Source organism: Notamacropus eugenii, chromosome 2 (genome assembly GCF_028372415.1).
Source record: "Notamacropus eugenii isolate mMacEug1 chromosome 2, mMacEug1.pri_v2, whole genome shotgun sequence".
Lineage (NCBI taxonomy): Eukaryota > Metazoa > Chordata > Mammalia > Diprotodontia > Macropodidae > Notamacropus > Notamacropus eugenii.
The window spans coordinates 79196944-79214162 of record NC_092873.1 but is presented as its reverse complement, the minus strand read 5'-3'; the positions used below and the strand labels follow the sequence as shown (position 1 = coordinate 79214162).

At 41.1% G+C, this 17219-nt stretch overlaps 1 protein-coding gene across 2 annotated transcripts; it reads right to left on the bottom strand.

Annotated features, from left to right (window-relative positions):
- Positions 1 to 4768: 4768 nt before the first annotated feature.
- On the bottom strand, positions 4769 to 6938 carry GLTPD2 (glycolipid transfer protein domain containing 2). Of its 2 annotated transcripts, XM_072641297.1 has the most exons (4): positions 6521 to 6724; positions 6326 to 6393; positions 5828 to 5976; positions 4769 to 5509 (listed from the first exon to the last, which is right to left on the bottom strand). In XM_072641297.1, exons 1-4 carry the CDS (start codon positions 6642 to 6644, stop codon positions 4951 to 4953), a joined length of 900 nt encoding a protein of 299 aa, XP_072497398.1. In that variant the 5' UTR covers positions 6645 to 6724; the 3' UTR covers positions 4769 to 4950. The 2 variants fall into 2 exon arrangements, with proteins under 2 accessions (XP_072497398.1, XP_072497397.1); XM_072641296.1 differs by lacking the exon at positions 6326 to 6393 and having other exon boundaries at positions 6525 to 6938.
- Positions 6939 to 17219: the final 10281 nt, after the last annotated feature.

Sequence of the window (17219 nt, the reverse complement as noted above, 5' to 3'; positions counted from 1 at the left end):
ATAAACATTTATTTATTTATTTATTTAGCTTTTAACATTTATTTTCACAAAATTTTGGGTTACCAATTTTCTCCCCTTTTATCCCCTCCCCCCCCCAAACCCAAGCATTCTAATTGCCCCTGTGACAAATCTACTCTCTCTTCTATCGTCCCTCTCTGCCCTTGTCTCTGTCTTCTCTTTTGTCCTGTAGGGCCAGATAGCTTTCTTGACCCCTTAACCTGTATTTCTTATTTCCCAGTGGTAAGAACATTACATTTGATCCTAACACTTTGAGTTCCAACTTCTTTAGCTCCCTCCCTCCCCACCCCTTCCCCTTGGAAGACAAGCAATTCAATATAGGCCAAATCTGTGTAGTTTTGCAAATGATTTCCATACTAGTTGTGTTGTATAGGACTAACTATATTTCCCTCCATCCTATCCTGTCCCCCATTACTTCTATTCTCTTATGATCCTTTCCCTCCCCATGAGTGTCGGCCTCGGATTGCATTCTCCTCCCCATGCCCTCCCCTCCATCCTCCCCCCCACCCTGCTTGTCCCCTTATCCCCCACTTTCCTGTATTGTGAGATAGGTTTTCCTATCAAAATGAGTGTGCATTTTATTCTTTCCTTTAGTGGAATGTGATGAGAGTAGACCTCATGTTTTTCTCTTGCCTCCCCTCTTTATCCCTTCACTAATAAGTCTTTTGCTTGCCTCTTTTATGAGAGATAATTTGCCCCATTCAACTTCTCCCTTTCTCCTCCCAATATTTCTCTCTCACTGCTTGATTTCATTTTTTTTTAAGATATGATCCCATCCTCTTCAATTCACTCTGTGCACTCTGTCTCTATGTATGTGTACGTGTGTGCATGTGTATGTATGTACTCCCACCCAGTACCCAGATACTGAAATGTTTCAAGAGTTACAAATATTGTCTTTCCATGTAGGAATGTAAACAGTTCAACTTTAGTAAGTCCCTTATGACTTCTCTTTGCTGTTCACCTTTTCATGGTTCTCTTCATTCTTGTGTTAGAAAGTCAAATTTTCTTTCCAGCTCTGGTCTTTTCATCAAGAAAATTTGAAAATCCTCTATTTCATTGAAAGACCATTTTTTCTCCTGAAGTACTATACTCAGTTTTGCTGGGTAGGTGATTCTTGGTTTTAGTCCTAGTTCCTTTGACTTCTGGAATATCCTATTCCATGCCCTTTGATCCCTTAATGTAGAGGGTGCTAGATCTTGTGTTATCCTGATTGTATTTCCACAATACTTGAATTGTTTCTTTCTAGCTGCTTGCAATATTTTCTCTTTCACCTGGGAATTCTGGAATTTGGCCACAATGTTCCTAGGAGTTTCTCTTTTTGGATCTCTTTCATGCGGTGTTCTGTGGATTCCTTGAATATTTATTTTGCCCTCTGGTTCTAGAATCTCAGGGCAGTTTTCCTTGATAATTTCATGGAAGATGATGTTTAGGCTCTTCTTTTGATCATGGTTTTCAGGTAGTCCCAAAATTTTTACATTGTCTCTCCTGATTCTATTTTCCAGATCAGTTGTTTTTCCAATAAGATATTTCACATTATCTTCCATTTTTCGAATCTTCACTCTATGTTCTGTGATATCTGTCTTTCTCATAAAGTCCTTAGCGTCCATCTGTACCATTCCAGTTTTGAAAGATCTATTTTCTTCAGTGAGCTTTTGAATCTCCTTTTCCATTTGGCTAATTCTGTTTTTGAAAGCATTCTTCTCCTCAATGGCCTTTTGAACCTCTTTTGCCAATTGAGTTAGGCTAGTTTTCAAGGTGTTAATTTCTTCAACATTTTTTTGGTTCTCCTTTAGCAGGGAGCTGATCTGCTTTTCATGCTTTTCTTTCATCTCTCTCATTTCTCTTCCCAGTTTTTCCTCCACCTCTCTAACTTGATTTTCAAAATTCTTTTTGAGCTCTTCCATGGCCTGAGCCCATTGGGTGGGCTGGGACACAGAAGCCTTGATTTCTGTGTCTTTGCCTGATGGTAAGCATTGTTCTTCCTCGTCAGAAAGAAAGGGAGGAAATGTCTGTTCTCCAAGAAAGTAGCCTTCAATAGTCTTATTTCTTTTCCCTTTTCTGGGCATTTTCCCCAGCCAGTGACTTGACTTCTGAATATTCTCCTCACACCCACCTCGCCTCCTGGTCCTCCCAGCCAGCATTTGGGGACTGAGATTCAAATGCTGCTTCCTGCCTTAGGGCTTTTGGCAGGGGCAGGGCTGCTATTCAGTGTGAGAATTAAGTTCAGATGGTCAGGTCGGGGCAGGGCTGCTTCTCAGGCTCAGTTCCCTCAGGGGGTTTATGCACAGACCTTCCACAATGTATCCAGGCTCCCACCCGCTTGGGGAGCCCCTGTCTGCAGCCGCCTCTCAGCTTCTATCTCCCGGGGGGGGGGGCCCGAATCATGGGGGCACCCCACTCCCCTCTCGCCCCGCCAAAGAGACTCTCTCACCGACCCCCGTCACCTGTGGGTGGAGGGGCTTGTGCGGCCGCTGGAGATCCCGTCTCTGAAGCCTGCTCGGATCTGTACCTCTCAGAGCCGAGGCCGCGGCAGGTCTGGGCTGGGCTCCGCGTCTGCAGCGCAATGGACCTTTTGCGAGAGGTTTGCAGGTCCCTCTGTGGGTGGAGGGACCCGCGTGGCCGCTGGAGATCCCGTCCCCGTAGCCCACTCAGATCTTTTCCTCACGGTGTCGCGGCCGTGGCAGGGCTGCCCCCTGCTCCCAGTCCCGGCGCCCAGTCCACAGTGCGAAGGACCCCCCGCGAGAGGTTTGCAGGTCTCTCTGGAACAGAAATCTCCCTCGCTCCAATATTCCGTGGCCTCTGGGTGCAGAATTCGCCGTGAGTTACTCCCCTCTAGCTGTTCTGTGGGTTGTGGGTTCAGAGCTATGTGTATGTGTGTCTTTCTACTCCGCCATCTTGGCTCTGCCCCCCGTAATAAACATTTATTAAGGGTTTATTGTAGACTGAGCCTCTCTGCGTGCTGAGACGAAGTTTGGATAAGCATACGCAAAATAAACATGAAGAACTTAAATGCAAATACCAGATAGAGAGGGAGGGCACCAATTCTAACCTCATTATGCTTAGAATTAAACTATAAATAAACAGTAAACCATAAGAAGCAGTATCATGCTAATTGCACTGCGGATGCAGAACAAATTGCTTTATGACGTTCAGGGTTAGGGGGTAATTACTCAGCTTGCCCAAAACAGAATTCATTATCTTTTCCCCAAACTCACCCCTCTTCCAAATTTCCATATTTGCAGCATCAAGGTGTCTCAATAGATAGAGTTCTGAGTCTGGAGTCAGGAACACCTGAATTCAGATTGTGCCTCCCTCAGATCTGTAATAGCTCTGTGACCCTAGGCAAGTCACTTAATCCTATATTTGCCTCAGTTTCCTCAACTTTAAAATAATAATAGCACCTATATCCCAGTTGTGAAAATCAAATGAGATATTCATGAAGTACTTGGCACAAGTGACTGACACGTAACTGCTACAGAAAAATGCTAGCTATTATTATTTCTGATCAAGGCATCACCATTTCATTCTCCCAGATTTATAATTTTAGCATTACCTTAGACTTCTTATTTTCCCTCATCCCACATATTGAATCAGTTGCCAAATGTTGTCATTTCTTTTTCATTGTTTAGTCGTTTTCAGTCTTGTCTGATTCTTCATAACTCCTTTTTGTTTTTTTTAAGCAAAGATACCTGAATGGTTGGCCATTTCCTTCTTCAGTTCATTTTACAGATGAGGAAACTGAGGCAAACAGGGTTTAAATAACTTGCCAGGGTTATTGTTATTGTGTTTGTCCTTCATTCTTGAAGAGGACCATGACATCAAGTTGATGACATGACTTGCGGTTGACTTTGATTTGAGTGAGGGAGGGCTGTGCACGGTCACCAACTAGTATCTGAGGCCAGATCTGAATTCAGGTCTTCCTGACTCCAGGGGCAGTACTCTATTCATGTCACCACTTAATAATGTCTCTTAAATTAGACCCTTTTTTTGTATTCACCTAGTCACAACCTTTAGCTTCAGCCCTTCACACTCCTTACCTAGACTATTTCAATTCCCTTTTAATTGATCTCAGCTCTCTCTCCACTCCAGGCTTCCTCCAAGTAGCTGTCAAAAGTGATTTTCCTTAAGGCAAGTCTTTCCTAAGATCTGACCAGTTCACTTTCCTACTCAATAAACTCCAATGGTTCCTTATTGCCCCTAGGATCAAATGAAAACAGTTTAGTTATTAAATTCCTCCACGACCTGGCTCATTCTATCTTTCTAGCATTTTTGTATGTTACTCCCTCTCCTATATTCAATATACTTCTCTATGTTCTTCACAAAAGGCACTATATCTCTTATTTCCTTGTCTTAGCACTATGGTGCCTCCCATCTGGAATTCCATCTCTCTTCATCTCTGCCTCATAGAATCCTGTTTTTGTTATTCAAGACAGCTCCAGTATCACCCACTACATGAAGCCTTTCTTGATCCCCCCCAACTGCCAGTGCTGGCCCTCCCTCCCTTGCTTTTAACTATTTTGGGATGGGGGAATTGTATTTATCTTTCTATGCATTATATACTTATATATGTTGTCTCTCCTATTAGAATGTAAACTCCTTGTGATTAGGGTTTGTTTCACTCTGTATTTTTATTTCTACAAATAGGCAGGGTGAGAAAACTATTTCTCAAGCTACAATCCTCTATATAAATATAGACTGTTATCCCCAGCTGTTCATGTTTGCATAGATACGTACAACTCACACCTTGAAATGACAATTGCTAAAAACATTTTATTTACCCTACCTCCATCTTCCATCTGATGTTCATGAAAGATGCAAATGGAGGCTAAGAATTTTCTTGATTCCAGGGCTGACAGGGAGTGTCAGTGTGGGAGATAAGAGGTGCTTAAGAAATGGTGCTGCTCTCCCAGTCTGCTTCCTCTCTCCCACCACTCAGTCCCACCACTCAGAATTCTTCCAGTGGTCCTGCTTCCTGCCCCCAGAAGGCTTCAGAGTAACTCCTTCTGTCAGCAGCCCCCTTTCAGCCAGCAGTTCTTGGGTTCTGTTGTAGACAGCCTCCAGCATGTCCGATACCTGAGATAGGGCCTCCTGGGTCTCCTGCTGACTGGATCCTGGGCATAGCAGCACCAGTAGCTGGCTTCGTCTGGGGAAGGCCAGGAAGGCTAGGTTTGCTGCCTGGCGGATCAGCCACGGATGGTGGGGGCCTAGCACTCTCTGATAGGCTTCCCCACACAGAGCCCCTGTGTCCTCATTCTGAACTCTGGCGATGCTACTCAGGCAGAGCTGGGCCCAGTGAAGGGCCCGGTGTAGAAGCACCAACATGTAGAGACCAGAAGGGTCTTTAGAGTGCTCTTGCTCCCAGTCAGCCATGGCAGAGAAGGTGTGATAATGGGTGGAGTCAGGGCCTCGAGAATAAGACTCAAGGATCGAGAGTTTTGCCGAGGCTTCCTGGGTGGCAAAAGTAACGAGGGTGCCCAGTGGGTCCAGAAGCCTACAGGTGAAAGAAAGGAGATTGTGGAAAGATATGAGACTGTCAAGGAGTCAGTCAGTCACTCAGTCTCTAAGTATTTATTAAATACCAGGTATACCAGGAACTGCTCTAAATGCTGGGATTACAAAGAAAGTAGAAGGCAATTCTCTACTCTTAAGGAACTCACAGTCAGATGGGGGAAATAACATGCAGGCAACTGCGTACAAAGAAGCTATATCCAGGATAAATTATAGATAATACACAGGAGCCAAGGCTCTGCCATTAGTCTAGCAGGGCTTCTTGGTGAAAGTGGAATTGAACTGGGATGATTGTACTCACATGACCAGTTTCCTCCAACCATCCAGAAACTGGGGCAGCTGTAGGTCTCCCTTGCTTGTTAAACTCTCTCTGAAAGGCCTTATCATTTGGCCTGGCACCTGATCTGGGCCCAGGCAGTGAAGTTCACCAGATTTCAAGCCAGGCTCCACCTGTGGGAACAGACATGGGAGGGAGGCTGGGGAACTGGGGGCAGCCTAGGCCTCTGAGGTCCAACTTGCATCCCTCTTACCTTAACTGCTCCCCTCCCAATTTCTTGGAAACAGGCAAAGGAATCCTTATGCTGGTGCCTCTACTTCTCCAGCTCTAGTCTTCTCTGAGCTCCTCAGATTTAACAAAAAATGGAGGCCCTATGATTTTTTTTGGGTGGTAATGGTTCATCTGACAATTCCTTAGACCAACTTTTAAAAAAAAAACCAAACTATTCTCTAAATATCTTACACAGAAATAAATAGAAAAGGTATAATTAAAAAAAAACAAACCCTTGGTCAGGGCCCTTACCTGGGAAGTCAAGGACCTCTCTGGAACACAGAGCTCAGCCCTGAATCCACAGCCTGTGAGCTCATCTTCTGGGGAGGGGAGAGGGTGGTGGTGAAGGGACGAACATCAAGATTTCTCAGGAAGCAGGAGTGGAGGAAAGAATTGAGGGTGGTAGAGGGGTTCTGGGGAGGTGGGGGAGTGTAGACAGTCACTCACTGACCTTCTCTCCCATCAGGTGAAACAGCAACATGAAGATGAAGATTGTGAACAGAAAAGCACAGCTGAGCCAGTGCCTGGGGACCCACACTTTAGCGTCAGGGGGTAACAGCTTTAGTTTCATGGTCACTGTGCCGAATCACTGTCACTTCCCCAGCCCCTCTGGTCAGTATTTGTCCCTCTGATTCCTGGGTGGGTGGAGAAGAATCAGCCACACCTCGGAGGGAAGGGGCTAATAATTAAGCTTTCTTTCAGTCCCTATTGGCCTTTGACCCCTGGGAAGAGCCCAGGCCAGCAGTAAAAGGAAATAGTGGCTCTCTGCAATCCTATCAGACCCCTCTTGCCCTCCTTAGGGATCTAGGCACATGACCAAACCCTCCAATATTCTTCTGAACAGATCTATACCAACCCCAAATCTAACCGACTACCTTATAAGTATTTTGGTTCCCAGGTCAATCTGCCTCCAGAACCAGAGAAAGGTAGAGCTGGAGGGATCTTACAGATCATTTAATCTAATCCTGATCTGAGCAGTAATCCATTCTATAACATCCCCATAAATGCTACTCTAGAGGAAATAGTGCAGCTATAAGAAAAGTTACAAAAATGTTCACACCCTTTGATCTAACAGTCTTGATCTTGTGTTTAAAGGGTCTAAAGACAGAAAGAAAGGACCATCCAAACACAAATATTCCTGGCAGTACTATTGGTAATACGAAAAAAAGAAAGGAAGAACTACTGAAAATGGCTAAAATAAATTATGTTATATAAAAGTAGTACCTGGGTTCTGAGGCTGCTATGCCAACTTAAACTCAGACTGGCAAGCTGGGTCTCCAGAAGACGGGCTTGCTATTGAACTCTTCAGGTATATAGGGGCAACCCTTTGGGGTTGGGCTTAGAGAGTTGGGTTAATATTTCAAGTCTCCATGAGGATTGGTATCAAAATTTCTCCAGGCACCTCTGTATCCTTGGGGGTCTTCTTTGAAGATACTGGCAAATTTCCTCTGAATCTCTATACCAAACGGCAAAACAAATTCCCCACTGGATCCCTGCTACCAGATAATCCAAATAGGATTCTAAATTCATCCAGCAATAAGACAAGCAGAATCAATTCAAGAGGAGAGAAAACAGGAGCAGGTAAATCTGGAACACGTTGGGTCTTCCTAAAAGTGGTTTGATTGCCTGGGTTGACAATGTTTCGAGATCAGCAAGCAAACCTCATCCAACAGACCATAAGGATCTCATACTTAATTCTGGTTCAGTAGCCCGTTAAGAAGTTTTTCATCATCACAAAATAAGCCAACGGGAAATAATCTGAATATCTGTACGTACTCTGAAATAGGGGGAAAGGGTCCTTCCATCATGTATTTCCAGAAATTGTTTTGGCAACAAGGTTGATAAGAGGCAAATTATGTTGTGATATTCTAAGGCAGAGGTGTCTAACACTGCCCATAGGCATAAGGCCCACATCCCCAATCAGATTAAAATGTAATTGCGAGATATTTAAAAAAACAAATAAAAATGCAATAAAATGTAGAGAATATTAATATGTGGTTTTCTAAGTCAAATGTGCCACAGACAGGGATCCCTATGTAGGGTTTAGTGGCCCCTGTTTCTATTTGGGTTTAACACCATTGGTGTGAGGAAATTTATTGACCAGTCCCTTCTTTACATAAAGGTATTAGAATATTATTACACCTTAACAAATGATGAATATGAAAAATAAAGAAATATGAGGTTTATATGAAGTGCTATAGAGTGAAGAACGTAGAAATGAAATAACAATAGGCATACTGACTTCAAGTATTTAAAGGACAATCATATCAAATGGTAATCAAACTAATGGTAAATACAAAAGACAATTTTGATATCATCTTTTATTTTTTGTCACTATTTTGTTAAATGTGAATGCATATGATCTTCTATTTCTTTTGCTAATATGTGCATTTGTCATTCGTTGCCAACGAAGACCATGTCATCAGAGAAATAATGACATGACTTGCACTTGACTTTGTTTTGAGTGAGGGAGGGTTGTGCAGGTCACCAGCCTCACTTCTCCTCCAGAGCCATCTGAATCCAGTGACCAGATATTCATCAGGATGACTGGAGATGACCCAGGATGAGGCAATTGGGGTTAAGTGACTTGCCCAAGGTCACACAGCTAGTGAGTGTCAAGTGTCTGAGGTAAGATTTGAACTCAAGTCCTCCTGACTCCCGCACTGGTGCTCTATCCACTGCACCACCTAGCTGCCCCTCTCTTGCTAATAGGTAATCGCAGAATCTGACAGGCTGTCAAGTCTAACCCACATCTAAGTAAGTATCTTTCCTGAGGCCCTGGTCTTCCCATAGCAGCTCTGCCTCAAAACAGCTGGCCAGCATGAAGGCCTCCAATTAAGAGAAACCTATTACTTGCTGAGGCGTCTCATTCCACTTTTAATTTTAGGAAGTTTATTCCGCGTGTGTGTCTGTGTGTGTGTCTGTCTGTGTGTGTGTCTGTGTGTGTCTGTGTGTGTGTCTGTGTGTGTGTCTGTGTGTGTGTCTGTGTGTGTCTGTGTCTGTGTGTGTCTGTGTGTGTGTCTGTGTCTGTGTGTCTGTGTGTGTGTCTGCGTCTGTGTGTGTCTGTGTCTGTGTGTGTGTGTCTGTGTCTGTGTGTGTCTATGTGTGTGTGTGTCTGTGTCTGTGTGTCTAGGTGGCACATCAGCTATTTTTCTGGTCTTACTACATCACCCTCTTGCTAGACTGGATCTCTGGATATAGTCAAACCAGCTTTTTCTCTGTTCCTCACAATAAACCTCTCTCATTTTCCTGTCTTTGCAATGGTGATACAAACATACATTGAGATATTATGGGTTTGGTTCCAGTGAGTTTCACAATAAAGTAAGTCACATGAATCTTTTTATTTCTCAGTACATTTAAAAGTTATGTTTACTCTATACTGTAGTCTCTTAAGTGTGCAATAGCATTACGTCTGAAAAAATGTACGTACTTTAATTTAAAAACATTGATAAAAAATGCTAAAGATCATCTGAGCCTTTAGCAAGTTGTAATCTTTTTGCTAGTAGAGGGTCTTACCTCACTGTGGATGACTGCTGACTGATCAAGGATGTGGTTGCTGAAGGTTGTGGTGACTGTGGCAATTCCTTAAAATAAAACAGTAATGAAGTTTGCCAAGTGGATGAGCCCTCCTTTTCACTTGAACACTTAGAGGCTATTGTAAGATTATCAACTGGCCTAATTTTGATATTGTGTCTCAGGGAACAGGGAGACTTAAGGAGAGGAAGAGAAATAGGAATGACCTGCTAGAACACACACACACACACACACATACACACACACAACATTTATCGATTAAGTTTCTTGTCTTACATGGCACAGTTCATGGTAGCCCCAAACAATTATAATAATAACTGATCACAGATCACCATAACAGATATAATAATAACGAAAAGTTTGAAATATTGTGAGAGTTATCAAAACATGACACAGAGACACAATGTGAGCACATGCTGTTGGAAAAATGACACCCAATAGACTTGCTCATGGCAGGGTTGCCACAAATCTTCAGTTTGTAGAAAATGAAAATGTAGAAAATGCAGTATCTGCCAAATGTGAAATATCTGTGAAGCACAACAAAGAGCAAGTGTAGTAAAATGAGGCACGCCAGGTCCTCCTCACCCCTCGATGTCTCAGAGAATTCTTCCCTTCCTTGAAGCCTCAATTCAGGTATTACAGACTACTGTACATGATGCCTTTCTTGATCCCTTTAAATACTACTGCCCTCTCTCTCTAATTACCTTGTATCTGAGCACTTTGTATTTCTCTGTATTTATTCTCTTTAAGTTTATTTCGCATATACTTTTACATGACATTGCCTTCTCCATTAGAAGGTAAAAGCTCCTTGTTTCATTCTTTGTATTTCTATCTGCATCTTCGACACCATAGTGATGGATGTATTGAAATGATGAAACACCCCTTTATTTCTGTTGATGAAGTACTGTAGGGGAGGAAAGCTGCATGCATTGTATCAGACCAAAAAGACAAAATCACTTGGCATTGTATTTAGTGGTCAGATAGATTATAAACAATATTTATTATGTCAGGTAGCTGTTGGGAGGTTGGTTGCCTGATATACTAGGGAAGCTAGGTGTGAAGCAGATAGAAAGCAAGGTCTGGAATCAGGAAACCTGACTCAACTATGGCCTTAGACACCTGTTAGCGGTGTGACTCTGGACCCTGTTTGCCTCAGTTTTCTCATGAACTAGAGAAGGAAATGGCAAACCATTCCAGTATCTTGGCAAGAAAAGTCAAAATGGGGTCATGAAGAGTCAGAGATAACTGAGAAACAACAGTCAATTAAGTGTCCATACAAAAAATATGGGCTGGAAAGTTCTAGAAATAACATAGATATATTTATCGAAATTTATATATAATTATTTATAGCGTTATAATATTAAGATATTAATGTTATACTAATTATTATCTCATATAGTATAATATTAATTAATAATGAACCAATTATTAAGCTGATATATAGCAAATACAATTATTATATGTGATCTAATTCATATTTATAATACTATAATTAAATACCTTGGGTTTGTATTAGAGTTATGAATCAAGAAGAGTGTTTATAAAAACGAAAGAGGGAAAAAGCCAAAGATACATTTGTGTTAAATTAGATCATGATAATAAATCTTCTCCTCCTTGGAGCCTTTAGCAGTCTTCATAAGAAAAGGGCCCGGGGTGGGCAAGATGGAGAAATCATTGTTTTCCACATTCTGCTTTAACCTGACAGCTTCAAAAGAAAGGCAATACACACCCAAATCTGGCATAATTAAAGCTGGATCCAAAGGATAAGAAAACACTCAGTCACTAAGTACTTGTACCTCCTGGGGTAAAATAGCAAAAAGGGTTATTTGAGATGTTTTGATTTCTGTGTTTAAACAGATGCTTCTTCAGGAAATGAACAGCTGCTCTATACTCCATACACATATTACACATTGAATATCTTTCCATGAAGAACTTCATTCTCCCCACATTTTGGGGAGACTCTAAACATGAGTCACATCTCAGCTTTGTTTTAGAAATTTTTCCAGAGTTACTCTGGGGTGGAGGTGGAGACAATAAGCCAGAAACACAGAAATTGTATATTCATCTCAGATCTGTACTCTCTAAACAACTCACAATATCGGAATCTTCTGGCCTGCCAGGGAATGGCTTTCTTTTAGTTCAAGTTTAGGATAATCCTGTCATTAGAGAGATCCTCCCAGATCTTCTAATATTTAATGATGGCACTCCGGGAATTCTCCTCCTCATTTCCCATCCAACTACTTTCTTGAACTTTATCTTCTCCCGAAACTAATCATTCTGTAAGATTAACTTGGAAACTCACCTCTTCAGATCATTTCCCACCCAATCTGTGTAACTTCAGCATGCACCCTACAGAGGATCTTTCCTCTTTCAGGTTTATTAAATGTAACTCCCATTACATTGTTAGTGTCTTCAGGACAGGGGCTGTCTTATGCCTTTCTTTGTATCACCAACACTTAACACACAGTGCCTGGCACATAGTAGGCACTTAAGAAAGGTTTATTGACTCTCATTGACTCAGTGGTCATCTTCTCCCCTGGTATAGAAGTCATCCATGACAGAAACTTTCAAACTTTCAGATTCACGCAGTAGCTGCTCAGATTAGAAATACGTATTTATCAGAATCTCTGGTCTCATGACATACACTCAGGGAACATATTCTCACAGGTATGTTCTTGTAACTGCCATTGCCACCGAAAGGAGAGGGGAATTTATTTTCTACTCCACTGGAAGTCCAAGCAGGGAAAGCATTGGATCAGAGCTGTTTTTTTTTCAGCCCACAGAATGGTCAGCTCATCTGACTTAGTCATCCATCACCTTCAATACACCTTCCCCCACCAGGAGCCAACAATAGGAATGCTGTGTCATCTCATGAAGGTATTTATCTTCCTCAAGGAACCAGAGTACACGTTTCATGGAAAGGATGTGTCACTCCAGGAGAGCCCCGGTCTATCTTTGCTACAGAGGCATTCCAGCAAACAACAAGCGCACAAAGAGGTAAGTAGCACGCTCAGCTTGCAATCACCCCCAAACAAGATGAAGACAGGAGGCTAAATAAGTACAATTAGCAAGAAAAAGTCTAAGCAATAAGATGACTTTTTTTTTCATGTTACAGTGGACAGAGGATTAAAAGAAAAAAATAGAGTAGTCATTAAGGGATAAAAAAATAAAAATACTAAAGATTTAAGATGGTCTTAAAGAAACCATGAGGAAGTTAAGGGAAAGAGGTGAATTAATATTTCATGGATTAAATTCCATGCTCATCTGTAAATGATTCACATAGATTACACAGTGGGAAATCTCCAGCAGGGAGAGGAAAGATAAGATATGGGGGAGCCAAGATGTACCTCCATCCAGTATGGAAGTGGCAGAGAAGGCACAGTAAATTCTTTAGTCTTGCAACACAAGTTGAGGTAAATGGAAAACAAGAATAAAAACAATGGAAAAGATGGTCTGGGATATAAATTGAAGGCTGAGGTTAGAATCAGGGAGCATCTATTTCCCTTTAGAAAAGGGAGACCTTTTCTTGTTACCATAGCAACACTAGAAGACCCTCTGACTTAGTAACTCTGGTCAATGATCCACCACAATTCCAAAGGATTCATGATAAAAAATGCTATGTACTTTCAGATATAGAATTGATTGACTCAGAGTGCATACTGAACTACTATTTTTTTCTTCCTTTTTTCCCCTGAATATGACTAATACTGAAATATGTTTTGCATGATTTCATATGTATAATGGATATTGTAATTCTCGTCTTCTCAATGCGGAGGGATGGAGGAAAGGAGAGAGAATTTGGAACTGAAAATAAAAATAAAATTGAATTTTAAAAAAAGGCATTGAAAAGGCATTAAAGAATGTCTCATGGAGGATGTGGGATGAGGGAGGTGGGTGTATATCTTTGATAAAAGACTGGTTCTCATAATGGTGTTCTGCTTTGGAAAATGAACAGAAAAGGACATTCTAGCAAATTTATACCTTTCAGGACTGAATCCTACCCCAGAGGAGGAGACAATGTTGGGTCTCCTGGGGCAGTCAGTACCCAGGATAGTAGGGAAGGATATAGAACCAGACAAAGAATAATGTGACCTTGTGAGCCTGTGGGTGATTATGATAAAAGCTCCCACAATACTAGGCCTCATGCCATGGTATAGAAAATAACTCCTACAACATAACACTGCTTCCTTCACAAACTGATATTTTTGGGATTATAGCATAAAAAAAAATCAAACAAACATACAAACAGAAGGGAGGAAAGAGTAAGATCTACAAATTAAATAACACAGAAATGGGATCAAGAATTTGGCATTTGTGTTCTACCTTCATAAAGACTACCTTCTGGACATCTCAAACTGGATGTCCTGTAGACATGTTCAGAACTGAACTCATTATCTTCTTTTATCACCCCTTCCTAGTTTTCAGATTACTGTGAAGGATAACACTGAACTCCTTGTCACCCAGGCTTGAAATTCAGGTGTCATTCTCTACTACTCCCTCTCTTTCACCTCCATTTCCACCACTCTGGTGCAGGTTGTCAACCTCTCACACCTACCTCTGCCTTTCTTAAATCTCTTCCCACTGTAGCCTTCCTCCACTCAGCTCTCAGATCTATATTCCTGAAGCACAGGGTCAAACATGTCAAACCTCCCTCCTCACCCCAATCAACTCCAGTGGTTCCGTATCCCTTCCAAGATTAAACATAAAATCCTCTGACTTATAAAGCTCTTTACAACCTGACCCTTTCATACTTTTTGCCTTATATAAATGGCAAAAACCCTCTGGCCTTACTTTCTCTCACTAAAGCTGGCTCCATCTCCCTCTCAGGAGAGGGATCCCTGAAGGGCTGAGATGTCACTCTTTTTAAGACTATGAACTCCTCTATGTGCATAAAAACATTTACAACAGTCCTTTTAGTGGTGGCAAATAATTGGAAATGGAGGGGATGTCCATCAATTGGGGAATGGCTGAACAAGTTGTTGTATATGGTTGTGATGAAATACCATTGAGCTTTAAGAGATGATGAGCAGCATGCTCTCAGAAAAAAACACTGAAAGACTTACATGAACTGATGCAAAGTGAAATGAGCAGAACCAGGAGAACATTGTAAATAGTAAATACTATGAATAACTTAGCTATTTTTAGCAGTACAAGGATCCAAGACAATTCTGTAGGACTTATGATGAAAGGTGCTGTCCATCTCCAGAGAAAGAATGCAGATTAAAGATACATTTTCTTTACTTTCTTTATTTTTCTTGGTTTTTTTTGTCAGTGTTTTCTTTCACAGAATAACTTACATGGAAATATGTTTTGTATGAGTGCACATATACAACCTATGTTAAATTGTTTGCCTTCTCAATGAGGGTGCAGGGGAGCGAAAGAATTTGTAACTCAAAATTTGGGGAAAAAAGAACGCTAAAATTGTTTTTACATGTAATTGGGAAAAATAAAATATCAAATAAGATTTTAAAAAAAGAGAGAGTAGTTGGTTTTTGTGTATAGCCCAAATGTCAACACTAATTTAAAAGTTTGATGTTGCCTCCAATACCATTCCTGAAATTTAAAATTGTAATACCATTCAGGTAGCATTTCTGATTCTCTAGTCTACTGATTTTCCACTATATAAAAATTTATGTGGCATATTTAAAAATTAATAAAGTAAAATTACATTTAAAAAGAAAAAGTCTACCAGCTTCAGTCACCCATTCTAGGTATGTTTCCTCTCACTGTTAACTGGTGGTGACTCACATCCCAGTTCCATTTAAACAAATAGTATCAATTGGCTTTTACAAAAGGGTATTCTTGAAGCTCAGATTTAATTCAATTTCTATAAAGCAGATGCACATATAGTATGATGAGTCTACATTTCTCTTACCATTTCTCTGGGGCATCAATGGTGGGATTGCTGCAAAACCCAGCACGAATTCAACCCCTGGATTCCTGGACTTTGGGTGACTTGCTACCCTAACTTTTCTTTTTAAATTTCAATTTATTTTTTTTTTTCAATCCACAGAGATCTGCTTTCTCTCCTCATCTCCTTTCCCCTCACAACTGAACAAGAAAAAAAAACCTGAAGTCCTGTTATAAACATGTGTAGACAAGCAAAACAAATTCCACCTTGGCTATGTCAAAAAAAAAAGTATTATTTTGCACTGTGAGTCTTTCACCTCACTCTTGCGGGGGTTGAGCAGCATCATTTCATCATGAGGTCTCTGGAATCATGGTTGGTCATCGGGTTGATCAAAATTCCCAAGTCTTTCAAAGTTGTTTGCTTTTACAATATTGTTGTAATTGTATAAATCATTTCTGTTAGTTCTGCTTACTTCACTTTGCATCAGCTCATACAAGTCTTCCCAGGTTTCTCTAAAACCATCTCCCTTTCATTTCTTACAACATGATAGTATTTGAACATATACTATATATGTATATATACACACATATGTGTGCATATCTATATAAATAGATATACATATACACAAGCATGCATACATACATATGTATACCTCAAACTTTTCCCCACTACAGTCAGCTATGTATAGGTGTATTCCTAAAGCACAGGTCCAATCTCGAATGCATGTCTAGTTTGTTTAACAGGTCAAATTTTATTCTCTTTCAGGTAGGGATAGCCTCCTTGATTGGCTCCCTTCATCTTTAAAAATGGGAGACCTAGGTTGCTCTCTCTCTATCTTTTTGGCTTCTCTCTTTCCTGTGAAAGCGTGGAGGCTTTGAATTGAACTAGTGAGCAGGGAGGGCCTTGCTTTTCCCTGCTTGCCTCTCTTTTACTTCGGCTTCAAGAAATGGGTCTGAAGCTTGTTTGTTTCTATTCTGTATCATTTGTTATCAGTTTCAGGTCCTGGAGATGATCCTCATGAGACAGGAAGTTGAGCCATGGTGACCTTGGAGCCAGGATTACAGGAGTGAGGTAGGGTTGAGGTATAGCCAGTCAGGCTGGCATGAAAGCCTTGAGAAACCAGGGTGCCTGGGAATTGAATTCAAGTAGGGTTTTGAACTTCTCTCCCCAGAGACTGAGGTGATGTAGGGGGAGGGGTTTATGCATCCCACCTCCCACATGTGTATATGCATGCATACATATATGTGTATACATATATATGTGTGTGTATATATATATCTCCTCCCTCTAATTCCTTCCTCCTTCCTGCCCTTTCACCCTGTTGAATAAATCATATTTCTGTATCCAATTGTGTGTCTGACAAAGGATAAAGTTAGATGTGTTAAACAAACTACACATGCATGCAAGATTGGACCTGTGCTTTAGGAATAACAGCCTAACAGCCAAGTGGAGTAGTAGGGAGAGGCTTGAGGTATACATATATACATATCACAAGTATGCGTATATGCATGTGCATGCGCTTTTTTCCCTTCTTTGACCAGTTCAGATAAGAATGGAGTATAAGTGTTGCCCACTTCTATCACCTCTTTCTCCTTATTTATAAAGCCTTCTACTTTCATGTGAGATAATTTTCCCTAGAATTCTTCTCCCTTCCTCTGCCTACTATATTCCTCTTCCCCCCTTTCTATTTTTCTTTTAAGATCATCAAGACATAACAGAACCTCTCTTCCCTGACCTTTCAAAATGCATTGTTTTAGCTTC

Bases quoted from the DNA above. Each gene is read 5' to 3' on its own strand.
- GLTPD2 (XM_072641297.1), bottom strand. From the start codon at position 6,644: ATGAAACTAAAGCTGTTACCCCCTGACGCTAAAGTGTGGGTCCCCAGG. The intron at 6,394-6,520 runs GTGAGTGACTGT...TCCCCTCCCCAG, and splicing joins CCTGATGGGAGAGAAGGTCA to AAGATGAGCTCACAGGCTGT. The intron at 5,977-6,325 runs GTAAGGGCCCTG...CTGTTCCCACAG, and splicing joins AGAGGTCCTTGACTTCCCAG to GTGGAGCCTGGCTTGAAATC.